Here is a 20,907-nt window from a genome sequence, read left to right as displayed (position 1 = left end):
ATGCATTTTGTATTTCTATTTTCCCGGTTAAATTAAGAAAACCGTTATTTTATGATTTTTATTTTTTCGATTAAGTTTTTATTTTTTATCATTATTCTTGATTTTTATCTTTTCGATCATATTACGAGTATAATCGTTATTTTCGGGCTAATTTTTACTTTTTTGATGATAAAAGATTTAAATCGATCATAAATACGCAATTTCCATTTTAAAACGTGAAATCCAGCTCTCAATAAAAACCGCAAGAAATATTTTTCAGTATTTCTGTTGCTTGAAGAGGCACTTTGCTTTTGCTGAAGAAATAAATATTCGAATATTTATTTTCTTGAGAGCGGCAAACCGATTTTAGAAATTTCGATAGGAGAAAATTTCTCTTCAATTCTTGTGCGTCATTTTAAATGAATTTTTTGTTTTTCTTGAGAGCTGGAAACAGCCCTTAACGGTAAAAAGTAATGAAAAAAATAAGATTCCAACACACGATTGATTTTGATTGAACACCACAAAATAATGATTAAATTAGACGGAAAAAAAATAAATTTTTAAATTTAAAAATTACTCTTGACGAAAAAATAAAAATTGAAAAAAAAAACAATTTTTGACATTTTCGGTCGCTGATCTAATTTCATTTGTTTCTTTTTAAGGTTTTTGCCAAGGCGAATTTATATAAGGTGGTGTTACTAGCTCAGCTGATTTTGTGTATGGCTTCTGATATCAAATTGAAAAATTTTGTTTGAATTTCTACACACACTCTTACAGATTTTGACAGTTTATACAAAAAAATACATGTAAATTTTTGTTTTTGTACTCCTGCTATCACCTTATATTAATTCGCCTTGGTTTTTGCATTATTATTATATTTTTTTAATTTCACGTTATTAAACTTAATTTAATCGAAACGTTCCACAACCAGCCCTCCGGAGCGAATGTCCCGCGGAACTCTAATCAAGAATCTAGCAAAGCAGACATTCCCAGCCAATCAAACCGACCAGAAAGGCCATGAAAAATCGAAGAAAGCAAAAGCATTAATAGCCAAATGAATGGAATCCGTATGCTGCAAGGAACTTAAGTCGACCTTGCAGGAAGCAGCTGTCATCACAGATCATCAGTATTGTTGTTGTTTTAACTACGCCCCGCCTGCATCAGTTTGTTCAACAATCGTTGTCGTCGAGCTCAACTAATCATAGGCCAAAGACATCAATCCAGACGGGGCTTAGTAGTGCCGTTACAACAACAACTACATATCATCACTGAACCGGGGGAAATCATGATCAACTTAACGGTAAAACACTGGGAGATACGCCATCCCAGAAGGGTGTAGAAACCATAACCTTGCTGATTCGCATCAAAATTGTTTGGGAGTATTGCGTAATAAGTTTGCGGGTAAACAACAAACACTGTTTCAGATGTTTCAGTCTCAGCCAAGATGCGTGGGAATTTAAAGGACCACCTAGTAGAGACCAAGGGATATGTAATGATAAAAGTGGTGAACTTGGTCATCTACTTAAAGACAGCACTAACCGCCAAATTGCGCTTATGCGCAGAAGCTAACGTATCGTATGGGATTGCGACAAGCCTATGCAACCGGCAAGACAGGAAAGACGGAGAGCTATAGAAATCGTCGAATTAAGAGCCAACTGCAGATAAAGAGGAGCTGCCAAACGCCGAAAAACAACTTGAAGACTGACATCTCAGCGAGTATAAAAACGAAAATGGGATGTGCTATGAAATGGCATCAGTAACCATACCTTGGGTCTTGGCTTCAAAGTTGTCAGGAAAAAACTGGGAAACATTCGGCTGAGAAGCCGAATTTTCATGAACTCGATGCTCTTTGCAACGGCCCACCTCGCAAAATCAACCAATAATTCTGGAGAATTAATGCCCAGGCAGTTGGCTGTGTGCCAGGTAAGTTAACCATTGGAGTTGTTGAATCCGTTGTAAGCAGCGTCGCTGCAGTACCAAGAGCATACCACGACTTTGAACGGGTTTTACTACTTGCGACTTTAAGTGAAAGAAATTCCGCTTTATCTTACAAACATGGTATGAAGCTATTTAAAAAAACCGAGAGCTGTCATACATTAGGAAGTACTGAAGGTCGCAGATGTATACCAGTAGCTACGAGTGTAACACAAGGCTCCATCCACAGTTCAGATTCTTTGAATGCAAGCTATGATGGCACTCTCTTTACCAGATTCTCTACGGAGCCGTTATATAGGAAGACGCTTTACAGATAGAACAGCTTCTTATTCGTTGTTGACGCTCTAAGCGACTAAGGGCCGGTTGATCAATGTCTGATTAGCACTAATCGGAGGTGGAAGCTCCGGTTAAATACAACGAAAGCAGTCGTCGATCACATGTTATATGCATGATGTCGAAAACGTCGATAATGATGCTTAACTGGCAATTAGTCATAACCAGACATTGAACAACCGGCCTTAAGGGTCATTTGCACCACGTCTGGTTAATTCAAACTCCCAGTTAAACATCTTTATCGACGTTATCGGCACCCAGCATAAAACATGTGATCGATAAAACAGTCGATGTGCTTAACTGAAGGATATTTTTACCTCCAGTTAGCGTTTACCATATATGGTGCAAGTGGCCCTAAGAAAATGAAAATCAGGATCTGGATGCATCTGCATCCATGGCAATTTAGTAAATGGAAAATATGGCTTACCGCCCTGAAGTAAGGCGAAAAGTGGTTCCTCGATAGGCGAGCGTTCTAAACCGGGTGAAGTGTTTTAGCCTTCGGATATATCACTGTTTTGATGACAGCTTTGATTCATGGTGCGTTAGACATTTTAAACACCTGCCACCAAGAAAATAATAATTTAATTTCATCTAAATAAAATAAATTAATTTCAATTAAATTTACTTTTATTTATTTTTCTAATTTTAAATTATTTTATTTTGTGTTGTTTTATTAAATTTTGAAGTTTTTTGTGTATTTAATTTTTTTAATTTTGCTTTATATTATTTTATTTCAATTTGTTTTATTATATTTTTACATATGTAGTTTTTATTTTCATATGTTTCTGAACTTAAATTATTTTCCTTTATTTTATATAAAATTTCATTTTACATATTTTTTTATTTTTTTTATAATTTTGCTTCCTTTTATTTGTATTGTTTTGCTTACTTTCTGTTTTAGTTTTTTGCTTTATTTTATTTTTGTTTGCTTTTAATTTCCTTGTTTAATTTTATTTCAGCTTTTAATTTCCTTTATTTTTTCCATGTTTTATAATTTGGTCTTAGTTTTTTTTTTATTTTTTTTTTTTTTTGCTTTGCGAAGATTAATTTTATTTACTTTATTTTGCTTATAATAATGTTCATTAAATTTTTATTTGTTTATCTTATTTATATTAGACTTTTTCGTTTAATTAATTTTATTGTTTTTAGTTTACTTTTATTTGTTTTAAATTTAGTTTTTTTTATTACTCTTTGTATGTTATTTAATTTATTTTTTTTTTTTTTATTTCCTTTATCGATTAATTTTATTTTATTCTATTTCGCCTACCTTTTTTTAACGCCTTCCTTGCTGTGACTGTTAACTTCACTTTCACGCTCACCGCTGCCACCAACTTAAACAAGTTTCATATATCCTTCCTTTCTACTTCTGTCGCGTGCTTTGCTCTGACCTGTTCGTGCTGTCGGCGTTGTCGGAAGTTAAACTCTGGTTTTTCCTTTAACGGTAGACTATCACAACGATAAATCGGCGCGGCGGGGCGCGCTATTCACTTGCAACACAAAGCAACAAACAAAAAAACAAGTTGCAACACAGCTTCACTTTACATTGAAGGCTTTCGAAGCGGTCACTGACTACTTTATTACTTTTTTTTTTATTACAATTTTTATATTTCGTACTTTTTGGCGCTCTACTATGTTCACATATGTATGTACATACAGATATATTATGTATGAGTAATTGTATATATTTTTTTGGTGTTTTATTTGCAGTTGCCTTAACTCACTTTCACTACTGATGTTGCACAATGAAATTAAAAAATATATTATTTAAAAATTTGTGCAATAAATGCCAAATACATAATTAAATTAGTTAGGTATTTAAAACTTGTATGCATATTTTAATTTGAAAAACACATACAAAATGTACAAAAAAAAATACTTTAAGCACCTTAGCAACTTAGCAATGCAAGCTTCGTTTTTACGGGTATTGTTGATCAAGCGTTTCTTACAATTTCTTTACTTCTGTTTATTTGCTTTTTAACATGAGCCATCATCAATGAAAGGGAAATCCACCGGAACTGTTGTCAGTTTTTCACGCTTCACTTGTTATCAACAGAAAGTGCTCTGTGGTAAGCAAAATAAAAAAAAAAAAAAAATCAATAAGCTCACAAAATTATAGATATTATTCGTATTCGAAGCAAATATCGAAAATAAAACCACTATAATCACTAAGGAAATCAAATAGCAAATGTTGCTTTCAGCCTTATTTACAAATTCTTCCTTTATTTCTTGCGCAGCACCACAGCAGCGGGCAGTGGTAAGACGTCACAAACGCGCCAACAGTTGAAAACTAACTGAACGTCCACTGATAAAGTCTACGAAGTTTTTGCCAAACAGCAGTCAACAGACAACAATTAGCGTGGTTTTGAATTTTGAGCCAAGCTTACGACGAACGCAAGCGAAGTTGACACACACACAAAAAAAAGCAGACTGTTTTACAACTCGTAAAAGCGAAGTGAATGAGTGCTCAATTTTTCTCCTATATTCTGCGTTAAGTGTGGATTTTGCACACTTTACACGTGTTTTACAGTATTAGTTACAACACGCTCTTCGCTTCAGCTAAGAGCAAATTTAAAGGGCAATAAACAAGAAATCACGAAAGACTTAAGATACAAACTCCAAAATCTTTTTTTCGACTTTCAAAATTCCCTTAACTATGTTTTCAGATTGAAATTTTTTAACTGATCTTAGAACAATGCTTTTTCTGCTTATTAAGACGCTCATTTGTCGATTTGGTCCCAATTGACACCGGCGTTTTTCCCCATAAATTAAAGCATTTGAAAAGTCAGCACGTCATATTTCGAAAAAAAAACAAGATAATTGCGATTAAATGTTCGTTTATTTTAGACACATTTATTTATTTATTTTATATAGATTATCTTTAATTTCACATGAATATTTAAAAAAAATGCACATGCCGTCACACGATTTCTTGCAAACGGTGGCTAGCAACTATCCAAAATGAAATATCAAGCGATTGTTTTCTTTGCTATTTTCTATGCGTAAAGTAGACATTTATTGAATATACCATACATATACATATGTATGTATTATGTATTTATATTGTAATTTCTTATACGGAATACAATAGGCGGTTATCAACAAGTTAATCTGAACATCAGCAAGCATGTTTTATGTACTATATAATATATAGATGGTTTGAATTTAGAGTCAGATACTTATGTATTTAATTAGTAAAATGTGTCAATTATTGGTTATATTATAATTATGGATGCATGTATTTTGTCGTGTAATTCTACGGTAGGATTTAATTGTTGCGCCTTGACTGACGTAGGTTCTTTTCAATCTCAAATTGGCGTAGATCAGTACGTTGCAGGAAGTCTTGTCGCTCCAAGAAGCTGAAAATTTAAAACAAATTTGCGTGATGCATAGATGCAATTTTTTTTTTTAATAGTACATACATTTACTATACATACAGTGGTCAAAAAAAACAATAGGAGTGCTATATTTTGATCAGTTAAGTTAACTATAACAGTTTTTTTTTTATAAAAGTCAAGCTGGGTATACAATAAACATCGAATATATTTAGATTTCAATCTTTTTACAAAATTTAGAAAATTCTGCAAATTTTCACCCAAATTTCTAACGTTTTAATCAGAATCTTTAGAAAAAATTTGGGTACGCAGTTTTGTAGCCTATTTAATTCTTATCTAATGAAGGGGAATTTTCAAGTTGCGAAAAAATCCCGTTGCTTTTTGGCATTTTTTTTTTTTGCTGCCAGTGCTCTCCATATAAAAGAAAATTGTCGAATATTTAATACTTTGTATAGGAAAAACGTAAAGCACCTTCAACTCAAAGAAGTCTCAAAAATCAACGGGATTTTTTTTTCTTAAGATTCTGATAAAAAAGTTTGAAATCATAGTGAAAACTCGCAGAATTTTTATAATTTTTGTACAAAGCTTGAAATGTGAATTTATACGGTGTTGTACGTAACGAGCTGGACGTTTATAAAAATTAAATAAACAAAATACAAATAGCCAAAACTGGTCAGAATATCGCATTCCTATTATAACGGGTGATTTTTTTGAGGTTAGGATTTTCATGCATTAGTATTTGACAGATCACGTGGGATTTCAGACATGGTGTCAAAGAGAAAGATGCTCAGTATGCTTTGACATTTCATCATGAATAGACTTACTAACGAGCAACGCTTGCAAATCATTGAATTTTATTACCAAAATCAGTGTTCGGTTCGCTTTACGTCCGATTTATGGTCTACATAATCGACCAAGTGAGCAAACAATTAATGCGATTGTGACCAAGTTTCGCACTCAGTTTACTTTATTGGACATTAAACCAACCACACGAATGCGTACAGTGCGTACAGAAGAGAATATTGCGTCTGTTTCTGAGAGTGTTGCTGAAGACCGTGAAATGTCGATTCGTCGCCGTTCGCAGCAATTGGGTTTGCGAAACACATTTCGAACCGAACACTGATTTTGGTAATAAAATTCAATGATTTGCAAGCGTTGCTCGTTAGTAAGTCTATTCATGATGAAATGTCAAAGCATACTGAGCATCTTTCTCTTTGACACCATGTCTGAAATCCCACGTGATCTGTCAAATACTAATGCATGAAAATCCTAACCTCAAAAAAATCACCCGTTATTATAGACAACTGTATGCATCAAGCTAAATAGTATTTGAATGATTTTTGGCTTGGTTTATATGTTAAGATAACTCGCAATGCTTTTATAGTTTCTAACAGCACTCACCCTTCTTTGCCTTTGTTAAATGTTTGCAACTCTTCCTCAATGCCTTCGTCTTGTTTGAAACTTTTCCAGTCCAATTGCGATTTTTCCAGCACGGATATTTTCTTCTTTTTTCCAATTTGATTGAGTAACGAGCCCAAACCGCCGCTGCCACTGCCACCAGCCATCGGTCGTTTTAAACCTGTTGGAAAATCGGCGCGCAATGTCGAAGTTCCTGCCCGTACCACTGTCTCTTTATTCTCCTTTACACTATCAGAATTTACCACTTTTTCTACATGCACCTCTTCTCCTGCAAAATCTAAAACTTCTGTCACCGCATGCTTTTCTTGTTTTTTTGCAACTGGTGGCTTTTCTTGTGAGGTAGATTTTTCTTCACTTTTATCTTCATCCTTTGGCCTTTTGCGTCCATTTTTTGCAGCTGTCTCTGGTCTACCATTAGAGGTAGCATCATTACTACTAGTATTCGTTTGGGATTTTGTTACTTTTTCAGTTTGTTCCGGCTTTACATCGCTGAGAAAATCTGCCCAGAGTGCATCAGACCTAGATTTATCTTCTTCTTCAGATTCCAAAGTGTCTTTTTCTTTAGAACTACATAACCGCTTTGAAAGTTCGGTTTGACGAGTGTTGCGTCTGCGCTCTGCGTCTGCAGTCGAGCTCTCTTCGTCGGTGTCACTCGTACGCTTCTTGTCTTGTGCACGTGTACTCTTTCGACCTTTTAATTTTTTCGTCTGGGATTTTCTACTGTGTCCACGGTTCTTTTTTCGTTTCTGTTGTTGGGGACTATTTTCACAACTCTCCTCTGCCTCACTACAACTAGATGGTTCAGTAGAAGCCTCCTCAGAAACTTCGTTGCCGGCATCTTTCTCTGGACAAAAATCGCTGTCACTTTCATCACTATCATGTAGTTCCTAAAATCAAATCTATTAGAAAACTACCATGAAAGTAGCAGCATAGTTTACTCACCACGTGTCGATTCATTTTGTCTGGAATATTGGTTTAATACTTGAAGAACTTCTACTATTTTTTGATATCGACGGCAGCAAATTAAATTTTCCCAGACATCTGGCTTTTGCAAAATCACTTTTCCTCTTATATTCCTCTTTTACATCTTGTTCGTTACAGAGCTGCTTTGTGCCAGCTGACTCGATCTTGGTGTTGCCGTATAGCTCAAATTAGTTTTAATTTAAAAATTAGACCAAAGAACGTAAATCCAAAGAACGTAAATGTACAAAGAACGTAAATGTATGTATTTAATGTATAGATTTACGTTCTTTGTAACAGCCCTGCAAAAATCGCGACTACTCCATGCATGCGTGTAAAGAGTACTCCCAAAGGACCAGGGAGTACTCCAAAATTAACCACAATTCATATAAACAATATGGTCCAATTAACATTGCGATGTCCTAGGGCAGGACCATATACTCCATCCCTGCATTACATCAGAGTAGCACAAAACTACTCCAACATATTAACAATGGCATTGTTGTTATATTTTTTCGTTTGTACACGCTTTTGTTCTTCACTTCTCAAATGCTTTTTCGAAATTAATAAAAACCAAGACAAAAATTAAAAATTACATGTTGCCTCTGACGGCATTCGAACCCGAACATGCTGGGAGCTAAGAACTAACAGCGAGCATCTCTACACGTTCAGCTACAGCCAGACATGCAAATGTGCTTTCAAATGCTCAACTTCAATGACATTTCGTTAAAACACCAGCAGTGATCGGATAACAAACAATAAGCTGGCGCAGAGACACGAGTTGGTCCGCTACAGCATGACAGAGGAACACTTTTGTTAGTACTCCAATATACCACAAATATAATACATGGTCCAACGATTTTTGCAGGGAGACATCGATGGCGTGTTAAAAATGAAAAAAAAATCGATGTCAGAATCGGTTTTTTTTTGGCACCTTTGCCATGGTCCACACTGTGTCGTGGCCCTAATGTTTATCCATCCTCCTGTGATTTAAAAACCATTTCAAAAACGAAAGTCAAAGTTGTAGAAGTGAATATTTTTGAATAAATGGACACTAAAGCCGACAAATTACATAAAAAAGCAATACGTGATCAACAAAAACGCATAAAACCTGGTGAATGCCAGAAATATGTGCGTCTGGTCTTAGATAGCGAGATTCTGTATTCAAACATTCCAGGACTAGGTCTCCAATTGCAATTAGAAATAGAACAGCTTCAACTAAAATATGTAGTCCGCGACTTGCCGGCCAAAATGTGCATCATTTGGGAACGACAATCAGGACAACGAGAATTACTATCCACCGATGATATAGAGCAACAATTGACCTCGCAATGGGACGTGGAGAACCAAGTATTGCAGTTCCATACAGCGCAAGAGCTGGGAAAGAGCAAACCAGTCAAGGAAATTGTCCAGAATCTCCGCACGCATTTTCCAGACGCAAAACCCACAATAGCAGTGTTGGCACGAGACGACAAAAGTTCTGATTCGAATAGTCAAACGGCTGCACTCATTGATTTGCAGGTATTGCACCAAGTAGCTACTTTACAAGTGCCACCTATGGCAAAGGAAGTAGCAGCAACGTTGCGACGTTTCACCAAGGCCATCGCAGAAGCGCCATACAAGCAACAAAAATCCGAGTCATTGGGGACTTTCAAAAAATTCCTAGCAAACGACAAAAAACAATGTGTGCGCGTAGTAGGAACCAGCGGCTTTGGGCGTTTGTGGCAACAGCATTTGAACCGCCTACCATTGGTCACCTTGGAAGTAGCAGAGACTATAATAGCCCAATACCCATGCCCAAAACGACTTTTGGACGCATACGAACGAGATGCAGCGGAAGAGAAGAATACGATGGCTGATTTGAAAATCAACCGCGCTGGTCCACAGCCTCTACAAGCGGATAGGCGAATTGGAAATGTGCTGAGTGGGAAATTATATCTTTTGTATAATAGTAGAGATCCAAATGCTGTTATTTAGTACATTTTCAATATTCAGTTGCATCTTACTCTTAACAAAAAATGCGAAATAATTAAAAATGAATTTGTGGTATTTTTAATAATTTATAATTGGTTTATTCCTTTGCGTTTCTTAAGGTTAGGCATACATTAACATTAGGCTTCTCATATATGTATGCATGTATGTATGTAATTAGTCATTCGGTCATTTATTTTTATATGTTTAATGTAATACCTAGGACTAATTATATATAAGTATAATTATTAAATACCGTAAATTAGAATATTATTTGATTATACACAATTGCTAATAGTATTTATTAATTATAATTTAAAATCACATATTCGCATATTCCGTAATTTTGTTATACAATATTTACTATATTAATTTTTGCTATCATTTGTTTTAGTATATATTTGCTTAAGTAATTTGACAAATTGTACATTGAAAACGATGTGGCCTCGACCGACTGCCAACCAATTTAGAAATAATCGTATTAATTTTCTTAATTCTGTCGTCCCTAAGCGATTTATCGCATTGAGTAAAAATATAATATGCAATACAAATGTTTTTTATTTAAATTTTTTGATTACTTGAGAATATAGAAAATAAACTAACTGTTTTATGAAGTCTACGTACACATACTTATGAAGATATTAATTGAGTATTAAAATCTTAGCTAAAAATCTTGATTGCATTTTTCTCATAATTTCTTGGACTGGTTTTTTAGGCCAAATTGAATGATGAAATAATTTGAATATCGATTTCGATGTGAGTGTGAATCTATGATGTGGACAAAATTATAAATGTATTTTGTATGCACCATGTTAAGCGACAAATGTATGCTACCTTAGGTCTTCAAATGAATCATTCCGACCTCCTGAAGGTATTTTTTTTTTACGAAACAAGTGAACACTTTTTTATTATTGTTTCGAATTAATTCCAGTTAAGTAAAACAAAAAATTAGTTTCGAGTTTTTTGAGTTTAAGTCAAAAAGTGTTTGCGAAATGTTTCAAGACGTCAGCAGTTTTATTTCCCTTTCCAAATATGTATATACTTTTCCAAATGGTAAAGCGTTATTTGACAGTGTCTATGTATTTGATATGTAGGCCTGCCTTTGATTTTAAGAAAAAACTTAGTAATCTACTACACGAATTTTGTATTAGCATTCCAACAGTTTGCGCACAAATCAATTGTCATGCATATTGCTCTAATTGGCTGAAAATTTGTACATACTTTATAGACTGTTAAAATTAGGTTCGTTGGCGGTTAAGCAGGGCGTGGTGTGTAGTCGAGTAGAAATTTTAGATTATAACTCTTTCAAAAGTCCAGTTATAAGTTTTTTAATTTAAGCTGTAGTACATACATACTACGTACATATGCATGTATGTATGTATCTCAATTAGTTATATTTTTGAATGCTTTTATTTACGACATTTGGCTAATTTACGCTTACTGGCTATGTTTTATGTAAAAAGTTGAATGAATATATGTCTCTATGCATGTGTGGTTGAATACTTAAGTATGTATGTATATAATTTATTAATTCTGTTTTACATGTTGTATATATAGTTTTTATCAATTGTCAACACAGGAAATACTTAACTGAAGGTATAAATATAGAATACAAAAATTTTAAATTAGAAGTATTTTATTTAACATAATGAAGACAAACATGTTTAGAAACCTTAATTACAAAATACACTAATGGGCAAACGATTATAATTTACTGCACAATTAAGGAATTAATATATTTTTTATATGTATTTCCTTTAATTTACTTATCATTCGTTATTATTAGACTTAAAACACTAGGCGATTATCACTAAGACCTTACGAGTGTGTCTGTATACATATGTATATGGAACTGTCCGTCTGTCTGTCACTCACTCTTTGCCATTCCTCCCCCAAGCATGTTCCCATTTTCTATAGCGTGGCCAATATTCGTGTAAACCCTAAACACGCTGACACTATTGTTTGGCCCACTCCCCAGACCATCGCGTAAATTGGCGACATTGGCAAACTAGAGGCCCGATGCACGAATGCTATCACGGCACTACTAACGATGCCGCTCATTGCTGGTGATAGAAATCCCATTACCAGTATCAGTATGGAGAAAAAGCGTCCGAATTTGTGTTTGCGCAGGGTCACAAAGGCAACCAACGCCGCGCATGTGTGTATGAAAATGGAGGAGAAGAGCGCCCACAAAAATATATGATACCACATTTCGCGAAATGTATTGAGACGGTTCTGTGAGCGTAAGCCCATAACATCGGCAATAGTGTCCAACTCATCGGTGTCATCAAGGTCGGACAACATTACAAGCTGTATGGTAGATGTGTTGACGGTGGTGAGGTTATTGTTGAATAAAGTGTTCTTTGCCGTTTACAGATCAACCAGTAATGTAATAGAATTAATTGATATACTAATGGCGAAACGCTATCATCTTGATTAATACTACATATAACTTTTAGCCCTTGTTTGTAGATTCTTATAGCTGTATTTGTCGTTTCAATTTCTAATCTTCTCTGGTTTAATCGTACTTATAATAGACGAAAATATCACAAAACTTATTTGTTGACGTACACTTTGGCGGGAGTACATGTGTGTATGCAGCTGTCTGATAAAGTCTATCTGCGGTGCCGCATTTAACTAGTGCAATGCAAGCGCTCATTGATATATGTATTCATACATGGATTTTATTGCTCCAGCGCTGATAATCATAACTTTTCATATTTGTTATAAAATTTCTGTATATCAATATTTTGTATGTGTTTATTTGGCTGGCGTAATTCTGATGTAAGCAAACGTTTACTTATTTTATGGAAGGCTTTGGCGTGGCTTAATATTTTCGATGGCATTATGCTACCTAAAAATATAACAAAAAAAAAAGTCCATAAATTATGAAATTATGGGGAATGAAGACATCAAAGATTTGAGAAAAGAAAAAATAAAAGAGCATTTAATTGTGAAGTGAACAGATAAGTTCCATAGACTATTTTTCTCAAAATTATTACGGAATATTACAGAACTCATTGAGATACAACGGAAATAGATTCTCTATTTTGTTGCTTAATTACCCACATGCTTCGTCTAGAAACCATTTGGATGGTGTTGCAACTTACATGTTTAATCAAAAATATCTTAGCTTTTGTTAAATCATATTATTTATCTTAATATTTGGACCTTATGCTTTCAAACTTTCATATTTTTTATGCGGCTTCCATGTATGTACATACATAATATAATGTCTATATGTAAGTATGTATATACATATTTTAGTACACATATTTTTCATTTTGAAGCTTTATTTATTGATTAAAACAAAAATAACTCCGCTTGTTTTAAATATTGTTTTTGATATTTTTAACGAATAAGCGGTTTTATAAATTTTCCGGGTTTTATATGTATTCTATTTTACCTTCTTAACATAGCCAGCGCCTCTTTTAATGCTTTCTGCAGCAACTGCTCTCCAGCAGCCAATTGTTTTGCGTCCTGTATATATTTGAGTGTTTTAGGACATTTATACGATAATTACACATATTTACCAGTACGCGCTTTTAACTAAATTCGTTTCAGTTATTTACTATTCAATTACACGTTTAGTAGGCATTTTTCATTAAAATACCAATCGATTTCCAAATTACAGCGCCTACACCCTACTACCGCTGACAAAATGTACTCCACCCGCTTTGCTTACAATTTTTCCAACACCATTTTTCGCAATTTAATGCTTACAGTATTCTCAAATTCAGTCGAATCACCACAATGCAAATTATCACTATAATTTATAATACCATCCGTGGCAAAATTTAGTTTTCTGCGGAAATTATTATTTTTCTACCAAGAATCGCTTCGTCCATAACAAAGGCAATTAACAGTGAACTCTTCTTCTTCTCGGCTAAATTAGTGGTGTTCCGATAGCAGTACTTAGAAGTAGGGCCACGATATCGAACCGAAAGTATCGATATAGTACTCATTGATCCAACTACACAAGATCTGACAAGATGAAGCAAAAGAAAAAAGTAATTTTCTGGCCGATGTTTGTAAGTTCGACGTTATGTTATTTTCTTTGAAAAGTAAACAAAGAATATGAGAATGAAGCATAAAGAAAAAATGCAAGCAATTTTGTAGCGCATGTTTGTGCTAACAAAGTTATAATTTTTGTACGTGTATTCGCAACCGATCACCGGGCACTTCATTTTAATTACATTTGCACAAAAAAATTTATTGAAAATCGCTTAAAAATCACTGAAAAAAACCACCGACAAAATACACATAAAGAAAGAAGCAAAACAGAAATAGCAAACTTCAAAATTACGAACGTACGTCACAAAAGGCTGTTTCTCAACCTAGTAACGTAACGTCATGTAACGTATTGTCAGATATTGTGGATGATGAGAAATAAGGAAAGATTTTTACATTTTGGAAAATTTGTATACAAATTGTTTTGCCCGATTACCAGAGTTTTTAGATCTTGACGTTTTCATTTTAAGCAGCTGTGAAAATTGATAAACAAAAATTCGCGCCAAATATGTTCAATAGTCAAATGCATCGATCAGCTGTTTACTAGCTAGTTTCCATGAACCAAAAATACAAGATCACGCCTTCTTCTTAGTAGCCCGTTATAATCGCATTTAGGGAAAAAGTTGGGCGACTTTGACATTAGCCGTTTGTTTACTTTTGTTCCTTGTTTACAATTTGGTGGTGGCTTTTAACTGCAATTTTCTTAATTTTCGCTTGTGACAACGTGTGCACACATAAGGTAAAGAATAATTTAACACAACGACATGATTTATAGAAGAATTTGCATAATAAAAATGATTATTCATGCGTTCAACAATTACGCGTTTTTTTTTTGTTCTCTTCGTTGTTTACTTCGTACAACAAAGATGGCGTCGAGTTTTCAACAGCTTGAAAATAACTTTTTTCTTTCTTTCGGGAAGGTGTGATCTTGTGTCTTTCGTTCATGGCTAGTTTCTGCTAGTTTTGCGTTTCTTTACTTTATTTCGCTCTCTGGGAGAGTAATTTTCTCAATGATGCCATTCTTCTTCTTCCTGACAATGTCTGGTAAAAAAGCAAAGAAACAAAGCCTATGATCAGCTGTTCAGCTGTGTCCAGAGAACGTATATTTATAAATATACGTTCTCTGCTGTGTCATTAACCATTTACAATAGAGCACCGTCAGTTTGACGTTCTACATTGAGCTGACATTCGTTTTTGTCGTACCCAAAACACGTGTGAAGAGTAAATTAAGTTCAGGTCCAATTGTTTTACTGCAAAAATTTAAACAAAATGTATTTAATGTACACTTTAAACGAAAAAGGCGAGCGCGTCTACACATTGAAGGTATAAAGTGTATTTTCCCGACTTGTTTTAGCTAAACTAAAAGCCCTATTATATCGTAGAAACGCACTGAGGATGGACAACCAACAATTTCAGCTCACCCGGCGCGTTTCTCTCCAGAGGATAAGTACTCTCGGCAACGTTTGACCATCAAAAAACGTTTTGGATTACTTATTACACAGCAGCCTGAACCAGTTTACTAACTACATAATACCTGCTAAATCTTTAAGTTTGTTTCTAAGAAAATATCGTAATGAAATTGAATAAACATTTTTATTCACTAAGCCATAAAACTAGCAATACATTTATTCTAATCAATACGACGCTTCAAACCCGCTGTGTAATCAAATAGTTGTGGATTCCGAAATTCTCCTCGCATGTCGAGTACATAATAAAGTGCACGGTTTTTCACCTTGATCGGTAGTTGTGAGCGTGCCATTTCGCGAGACTCTTGAGCTGAAACAAATTTCAACGGCACCGTCAGTATCCGATTTCTGTTAAAAGGACCATAAGTTACGAATGCAAGGTCTTTTCCGCCTTTTCGAAGAATAAGGTAACGCACGGAACGCAATGTGAACAACCAGGCGGCGCAAAGAATACCATAGCCTGAAATATTTTATGTTTAATCACTTATAACAAAATCAGATATAACTACTTGCCTATAAGAAAGCAAACGATGGTTATGCCATTTCTATATTTATTCTCTCCGAGGTTAATACGTAGATACCATGCTAGCTCCTCGCCAGGTATTTCCTCTACGGGTGCATCTTTGAGCGTTGTAAATGCAAAATGCGACAGGTATGTCCAAAAAACAAATTGACAAAGCGCAAAAATGTTCAGTACATTGTAGTATTTGGGATTCTCATATTTAAAAAGTATTACATCCTTTGTAACGTTCGTGTTGACATCGTAGGCTGGAGTACAACGATTACGCGCCGGTGCTCTTAGTAGAACATTAATGGATCTATTGAAGAATGTTAATTTCTGTGGACTGGATGCCTGTTTTACTGACGGCACAACAGTTGGTAACCGATGAAGTAAGCGAAAAGTGCTGTTTCGAAATATATTGCTAATCCCATTAACGGTAATATTTAATAAATTACTCATTCTGCAAAATATCTGCTGTATACAATACGCAACTGCGTTAACCTCAACATTTTTTTTTGTATAAAAAGAATTAGCGAACAGCTGTTTTTGTTTATTTGTTTTGATTCACTGCCAGGGTTTTATTTGCCTATATACTACCAGCGTTGCCGTTTTGTCAAAATTGTATCATTTTTGATACTTTTTTCTAAATTTTGTGTCCTATGCAAATAAACATAAGGAAAATATACAATGCCAGAATTACCACAATTCTTCATAGCTGTATTCACAGTATATACAGTAATAAACCTTTTTAAGTATTCCTCGGGGGTAAAATCTGATCAGGGTTGATAATGAGAAGGGACATGAATTTGCATACAAAATTACTGTGGTATGAAAGGGACCAACAACCGTACTATGGCAGAGTTGCACTGGTAATTTTGTAAACAAAAACATTTCTTGTCGTTTTAAAGAGATAATTTCTATTTATTTTCCAAAAACCAGATATCCAGCTTGTAGGCAGAGGCAGTGGCATGTAAGGCCTACTAAAATCTACTCATCATGTTGGAGCAGCTCCGGGTAATGGATCATTGAATGTGTTGGCTGAATTTATGACCACTATAACCAACGCTGTCTCCAAGAAAATTTGTGTCCTGAATTTATACGGTAGCAATTCATAGTAATTGCTATTGTATGTGTGTATGATTCATATTTGCGACATTCTATACTTTGATGTTAAGTATTTTTGAGGAGTTCCGCTCAAACTTGGGTGTGCTTAATGAGCTGTCTGGGGGGATGCGCTGCCAGGCACTGGAGTCTCTATAACTAAACAAACATTTTTTTTTTATAACAAAGACTTAAATATATTCTGAAATTTACAGTTTTAATTGATAAATTCACAAAAATAACGTTTTTTAATAAAAAATACGATGTGAGTTTCCAGTTTATAGAAACACAACAGTTAAATATGTACTTAACTATTGATATTATTCTTAATTAACCCTCTAGTAGGCTGAACCGCCTCCAGACGGTCGTTAACTAAACACCTTTTTAGTGCACCTATAATAATTTGTTTCTATATTCGTAAGGCACGATCTTTAGACAAAAACCGTACCTTACGGCGAAATAAATTTGAATCCGTTATGTCAATCCGTTTTATTTTAATCGGCAGTTGAATTACAGTTTGTGAAGGCACGGTTAAAATTAATTATTTCTTCCTATTTAGTAATTTCGTAATTAAAGAAATTTTTTCTTTGGAAAAATTTTTTGATATAAAAAATTAGGTGGATTTCGTAGTTAAAAGCACTGTATTTTGATATAAGTTGCCGACATATAAAACCCCAGTTTGCATTTTTGACCGTCTGCAGACGGGATTGCCGGTTCGTAGGTCAACACTGTGTAAAAGAAAGCTGAAAATATGTCAAAGTATATCGGCGAGCCCGTCTCCAGACGGTCTTGGTTTTTCTCCCCTGTAGGAAAAAGTTACTGTCACAGATCGAAATGGACATCATTTTTGGATTTCTCGTGCTAAAATCACCCATTCCTGAATTTTTCAACTCATAAAAAAAATAGCCTACTAGAGGGTTAAGCATTGATACCATACCTAACCTACATTTTGTTCGTAAATAACACAATTACATATATCTTATCCTCGAAAAGACCTTTTTTCTAATAATGAGGCGAAATTCCCCACAGTAAGTGTTGCTGTGCACGCAAAACGAAAACGCTGCACCCAACCAAAAAGTACTCCTCGGGGACCAATTGGTGAAAAACTGCGAAATATTTTATTACGGTATATACTGTAGCTGTATTGCTGAATATTTTAAACGAATTATCAACGCGCCTAGAATGGCGGTGACGGGAACTGGTAACATTTTTTGGTAATAAAATTTTCCCGTTACAAAATATTCGGTAACGTTAGTTGTCAAATTGTTGTGTAAAGTAGGCCTCCAGAGAATTATAAAGACTTCTCAGCAACCGCCGTTAGTGTTGTTTGGCGTGAATTTCATATTATTTACTTGAATATCCAATGTAGTCGTTGGTCCGCTATTCACAAATTTAACGCGTTCAGAATTCAGCTACTATGAAAAATAAAAGTTCTTGATTTACTTTTTTGTACGAAGAACGGAACGGTTTATTTTGCTGTGTGTTACTCCGGTTGCTGACCAACGAATGTTGGGCAAGTAAAAGGCAAAGACGGAGCAAACTCACAGCAGCGAAAATATGTACATAAGTATATGAATTCAAATTCATCCAAAATAGGATAACGGCAAATTGTACATGCATATGTATATAAGCAAATTTCAATTGTACATATGTAAGTGTTTATGTATGTACATACATAAGGCAAACTTCAAATTTATACATAGCAAAGCAAATACAATAAGAAGTGAATACAAAGCAAATATGATAAATGAAGAATTCGAAAATATAAATCAGTCACAATGGATGATAGGGTTAGCGGGCGTTCTGCGACATCCAACACAAAACACTATTTCATGTCTTTGCGATTATGTCTTTCCTCTTTTTTTCAAAATGACCTAGACATGACCGAATTGTCCAATATCACATGTAATATCCCAATAAACACCAAAAAAATTTTCCTCCAACCTTGGAGAAATTCATAGTTCTCAAGTTGATATCCAACATCATTCTCCAACTCATCTCTAACCGATGCGCAGATACGTAAAAAGTGATAGAGATACGAATTTTTAATTATCAAGTGAAAAACTAAAGCTATATAGAGGGGAAAACTACCAACGAAAAGTAAATAATCTTCAAAGTATTCTCAAATATTCTTGAAAGAAAATAAAACGCGAAGTGAATCAAGTGGCAAAATTTCTGTCGGACTCTATACTGTGATGTGAATTATTGTAATACGATATTGATTAACTGCATAATACAAAATGAGTTATAAAATGAAAAATTAATATTTAAATTCATCTATGCATGTATGTCGTTTCAATCAAAAAGTTATAAGGTATTTTACTATTTCAATTTCAGTATTTCAATGATATGTTTGAGACCAATTGGAGAATTACATTTGAGTTCAAGTGGCGAACTAGCATTTTCTCAACTTGAGAAACAGTCCTTTTTCATACAAAGAAAAATGCCTTTTTTGTTGAGAACGCTATGATCCTCCACTTGAGGTATTGTTGAGAAACAACGTTGGAGATTTGAGAAATACCTTAGTTCTCAACTTAACCTCAAGTTGATCTCAAACCTAAGGCCCGGTTGTTCAAAGTCTGATTAGCACAAATCGGAGGTGTGTAATGATGTGTAACCGCAAGTAGTGATAACCAGGCATTGAACAACCGGCCCCAAAATGTCAAAGTAAGTACACGAAACTTGACAATTTACAGGTCTATTCTGCACGTTACGGAAGATCCTGTAACTGGAAACATTTATTACCAGGAAATGTTGCCAGTTTTTGTCACCGCCATTCTAGGCATGTCGGTAATGCAGTAAAAATACTCAGCAATAAAATAAAAAAGCAGGGCATGAACCACGTAACTTTGAAATGATTGTCGTTCAAACGATACTGACAAAACCATGTCGTCAAAACACTGATTCATGCATTTGTTTTGCTGTTACGTGCTAGTGTTACTGTTACGTAAAGCAGGAATTGAGTGGACGATATCGCACAAACTATCGAAAAGTTTTTGGTTTTCATGAAACAAGAAAATCTCAGCACGATATCGTCCAGACGGTTGTCGTCATACGTGATTCATGCCCAGGTATTACAGTAGTGTTTTAGTTAGTGTATATAATCATGAACAAAAAAATATTCATTGGAGGTAATTGCATTGATTTATGCAAAAAAATTGTCCTAATTTATTTTTATTTATTTTTTTTCAAATGGCTTAAATCTGGTTTCTATACGAAAAAAATAAACGTGGTATAAAGCGAGTATAACATGAAACACAGCTAAAATAAAAGCTCTGACCATAAACACAGCTGCAAAGCTGACCATGAACACCACTAGGGATGTTCGATATTTAAGAAAGTATCGATATCATGAATCGATTTAATTCATTGCATGCAAGGCGAATTTATATAAGGTGGTGTTACTAGATCAGCTGATTTTGTGTATGTGTTTCGCCTCACTGCTTCTAATGTCAAATTTAAACATTTTGTTTGAATTTCCACACACACACACACACACACACACACTTTTTGACAGTTTATGCCGCCAAAGCAAAAACAAAATACATGTAAATTTTTGTTTTTGTTCTCCTGCTATCACCTTATATTAATTCACCTTGATTGCATGTAAAATCGCTATGGCGATATATCGGGCTGAACAATATCGATATCGGAAAAATCGATGTTGAAAATCCTACTCCCAATTCAATAGAATATTAGACCTGCCTGTTAACTCACCTAATTGTGTTATTTCGATCTTGTATATTTACTGAGGATTAAAACGGCATGCTGGTCGACTCAAGCGGCTCAAACTTAAGAGCTAAATAAATCACACAAGCTGCTGGTTAAACCTACTTTAGTATTTTTCCATACACTTTTTTGTAGATAAAAAATAAATTTCAACTTAAATATCGATATT

At 34.5% G+C, this 20,907-nt stretch overlaps 6 protein-coding genes across 10 annotated transcripts in view; 2 read left to right on the top strand and 4 right to left on the bottom strand.

Annotated features, from left to right (window-relative positions):
- The window catches only part of Ugt50B3 (UDP-glycosyltransferase family 50 member B3), a 43,153-nt gene extending 38,628 nt beyond the window's left edge, over positions 1–4,525 (bottom strand). The window contains exons 1-3 of one of the 4 annotated variants that reach the window (XM_017613174.1): positions 4,456–4,525; positions 4,133–4,308; positions 3,515–3,976 (exon numbers count right to left, since the gene is read on the bottom strand). The gene's annotated coding sequence lies outside the window, so the exon portion shown is untranslated. The remainder of the gene's footprint in view (positions 1–3,514; positions 3,977–4,132; positions 4,309–4,455) is intronic. The other 3 variants (XM_017613858.1, XM_017614552.1, XM_017615244.1) reach the window with 3 other exon arrangements.
- Positions 4,526–5,085: 560 nt separating this feature from the next.
- Positions 5,086–8,094, bottom strand: LOC108363582 (craniofacial development protein 1-like). Its single transcript, XM_017617336.1, has 3 exons — positions 7,941–8,094; positions 6,981–7,885; positions 5,086–5,603 (listed from the first exon to the last, which is right to left on the bottom strand). Exons 1-3 carry the CDS (start codon positions 7,953–7,955, stop codon positions 5,513–5,515), a joined length of 1,011 nt encoding a protein of 336 aa, XP_017472825.1. The 5' UTR covers positions 7,956–8,094; the 3' UTR covers positions 5,086–5,512.
- Positions 8,095–8,835: 741 nt separating this feature from the next.
- On the top strand, positions 8,836–10,149 carry mms4 (Methyl methanesulfonate sensitivity 4). Its single transcript, XM_017618391.1, has one exon. The coding sequence runs from the start codon at positions 9,006–9,008 to the stop codon at positions 9,933–9,935; it is 930 nt and encodes a 309-aa protein (XP_017473880.1). The 5' UTR covers positions 8,836–9,005; the 3' UTR covers positions 9,936–10,149.
- Positions 10,150–10,180: 31 nt separating this feature from the next.
- Positions 10,181–13,820, bottom strand: LOC108365928 (transmembrane protein 170A). 2 transcript variants are annotated; one of them, XM_017621180.1, is made up of 3 exons: positions 13,463–13,820; positions 13,336–13,409; positions 10,181–12,783 (listed from the first exon to the last, which is right to left on the bottom strand). In XM_017621180.1, exon 3 carries the CDS (start codon positions 12,231–12,233, stop codon positions 11,841–11,843), a length of 393 nt encoding a protein of 130 aa, XP_017476669.1. In that variant the 5' UTR covers positions 12,234–12,783; positions 13,336–13,409; positions 13,463–13,820; the 3' UTR covers positions 10,181–11,840. The 2 variants fall into 2 exon arrangements, with proteins under 2 accessions (XP_017476669.1, XP_017475992.1); XM_017620503.1 differs by having other exon boundaries at positions 13,336–13,820.
- Positions 13,821–15,090: 1,270 nt separating this feature from the next.
- Positions 15,091–15,556, top strand: Nop10 (Nop10 ribonucleoprotein). Its single transcript, XM_017622208.1, has 2 exons — positions 15,091–15,263; positions 15,323–15,556. Exons 1-2 carry the CDS (start codon positions 15,210–15,212, stop codon positions 15,461–15,463), a joined length of 195 nt encoding a protein of 64 aa, XP_017477697.1. The 5' UTR covers positions 15,091–15,209; the 3' UTR covers positions 15,464–15,556.
- LOC108365145 (transmembrane protein 223) lies at positions 15,515–16,454 on the bottom strand. The gene is made up of 2 exons (XM_017619446.1): positions 15,920–16,454; positions 15,515–15,866 (listed from the first exon to the last, which is right to left on the bottom strand). The coding sequence occupies exons 1-2, from the start codon at positions 16,365–16,367 to the stop codon at positions 15,571–15,573; spliced, it is 744 nt and encodes a 247-aa protein (XP_017474935.1). The 5' UTR covers positions 16,368–16,454; the 3' UTR covers positions 15,515–15,570.
- Positions 16,455–20,907: the final 4,453 nt, after the last annotated feature.

Source organism: Rhagoletis zephyria, unplaced genomic scaffold, assembly GCF_001687245.7.
Source record: "Rhagoletis zephyria isolate East Lansing unplaced genomic scaffold, Rhagoletis_zephyria_1.1 Rzeph_scaffold_00001, whole genome shotgun sequence".
NCBI lineage: Eukaryota > Metazoa > Arthropoda > Insecta > Diptera > Tephritidae > Rhagoletis > Rhagoletis zephyria.
This window is presented reverse-complemented; position numbering and strand designations above follow the sequence as displayed.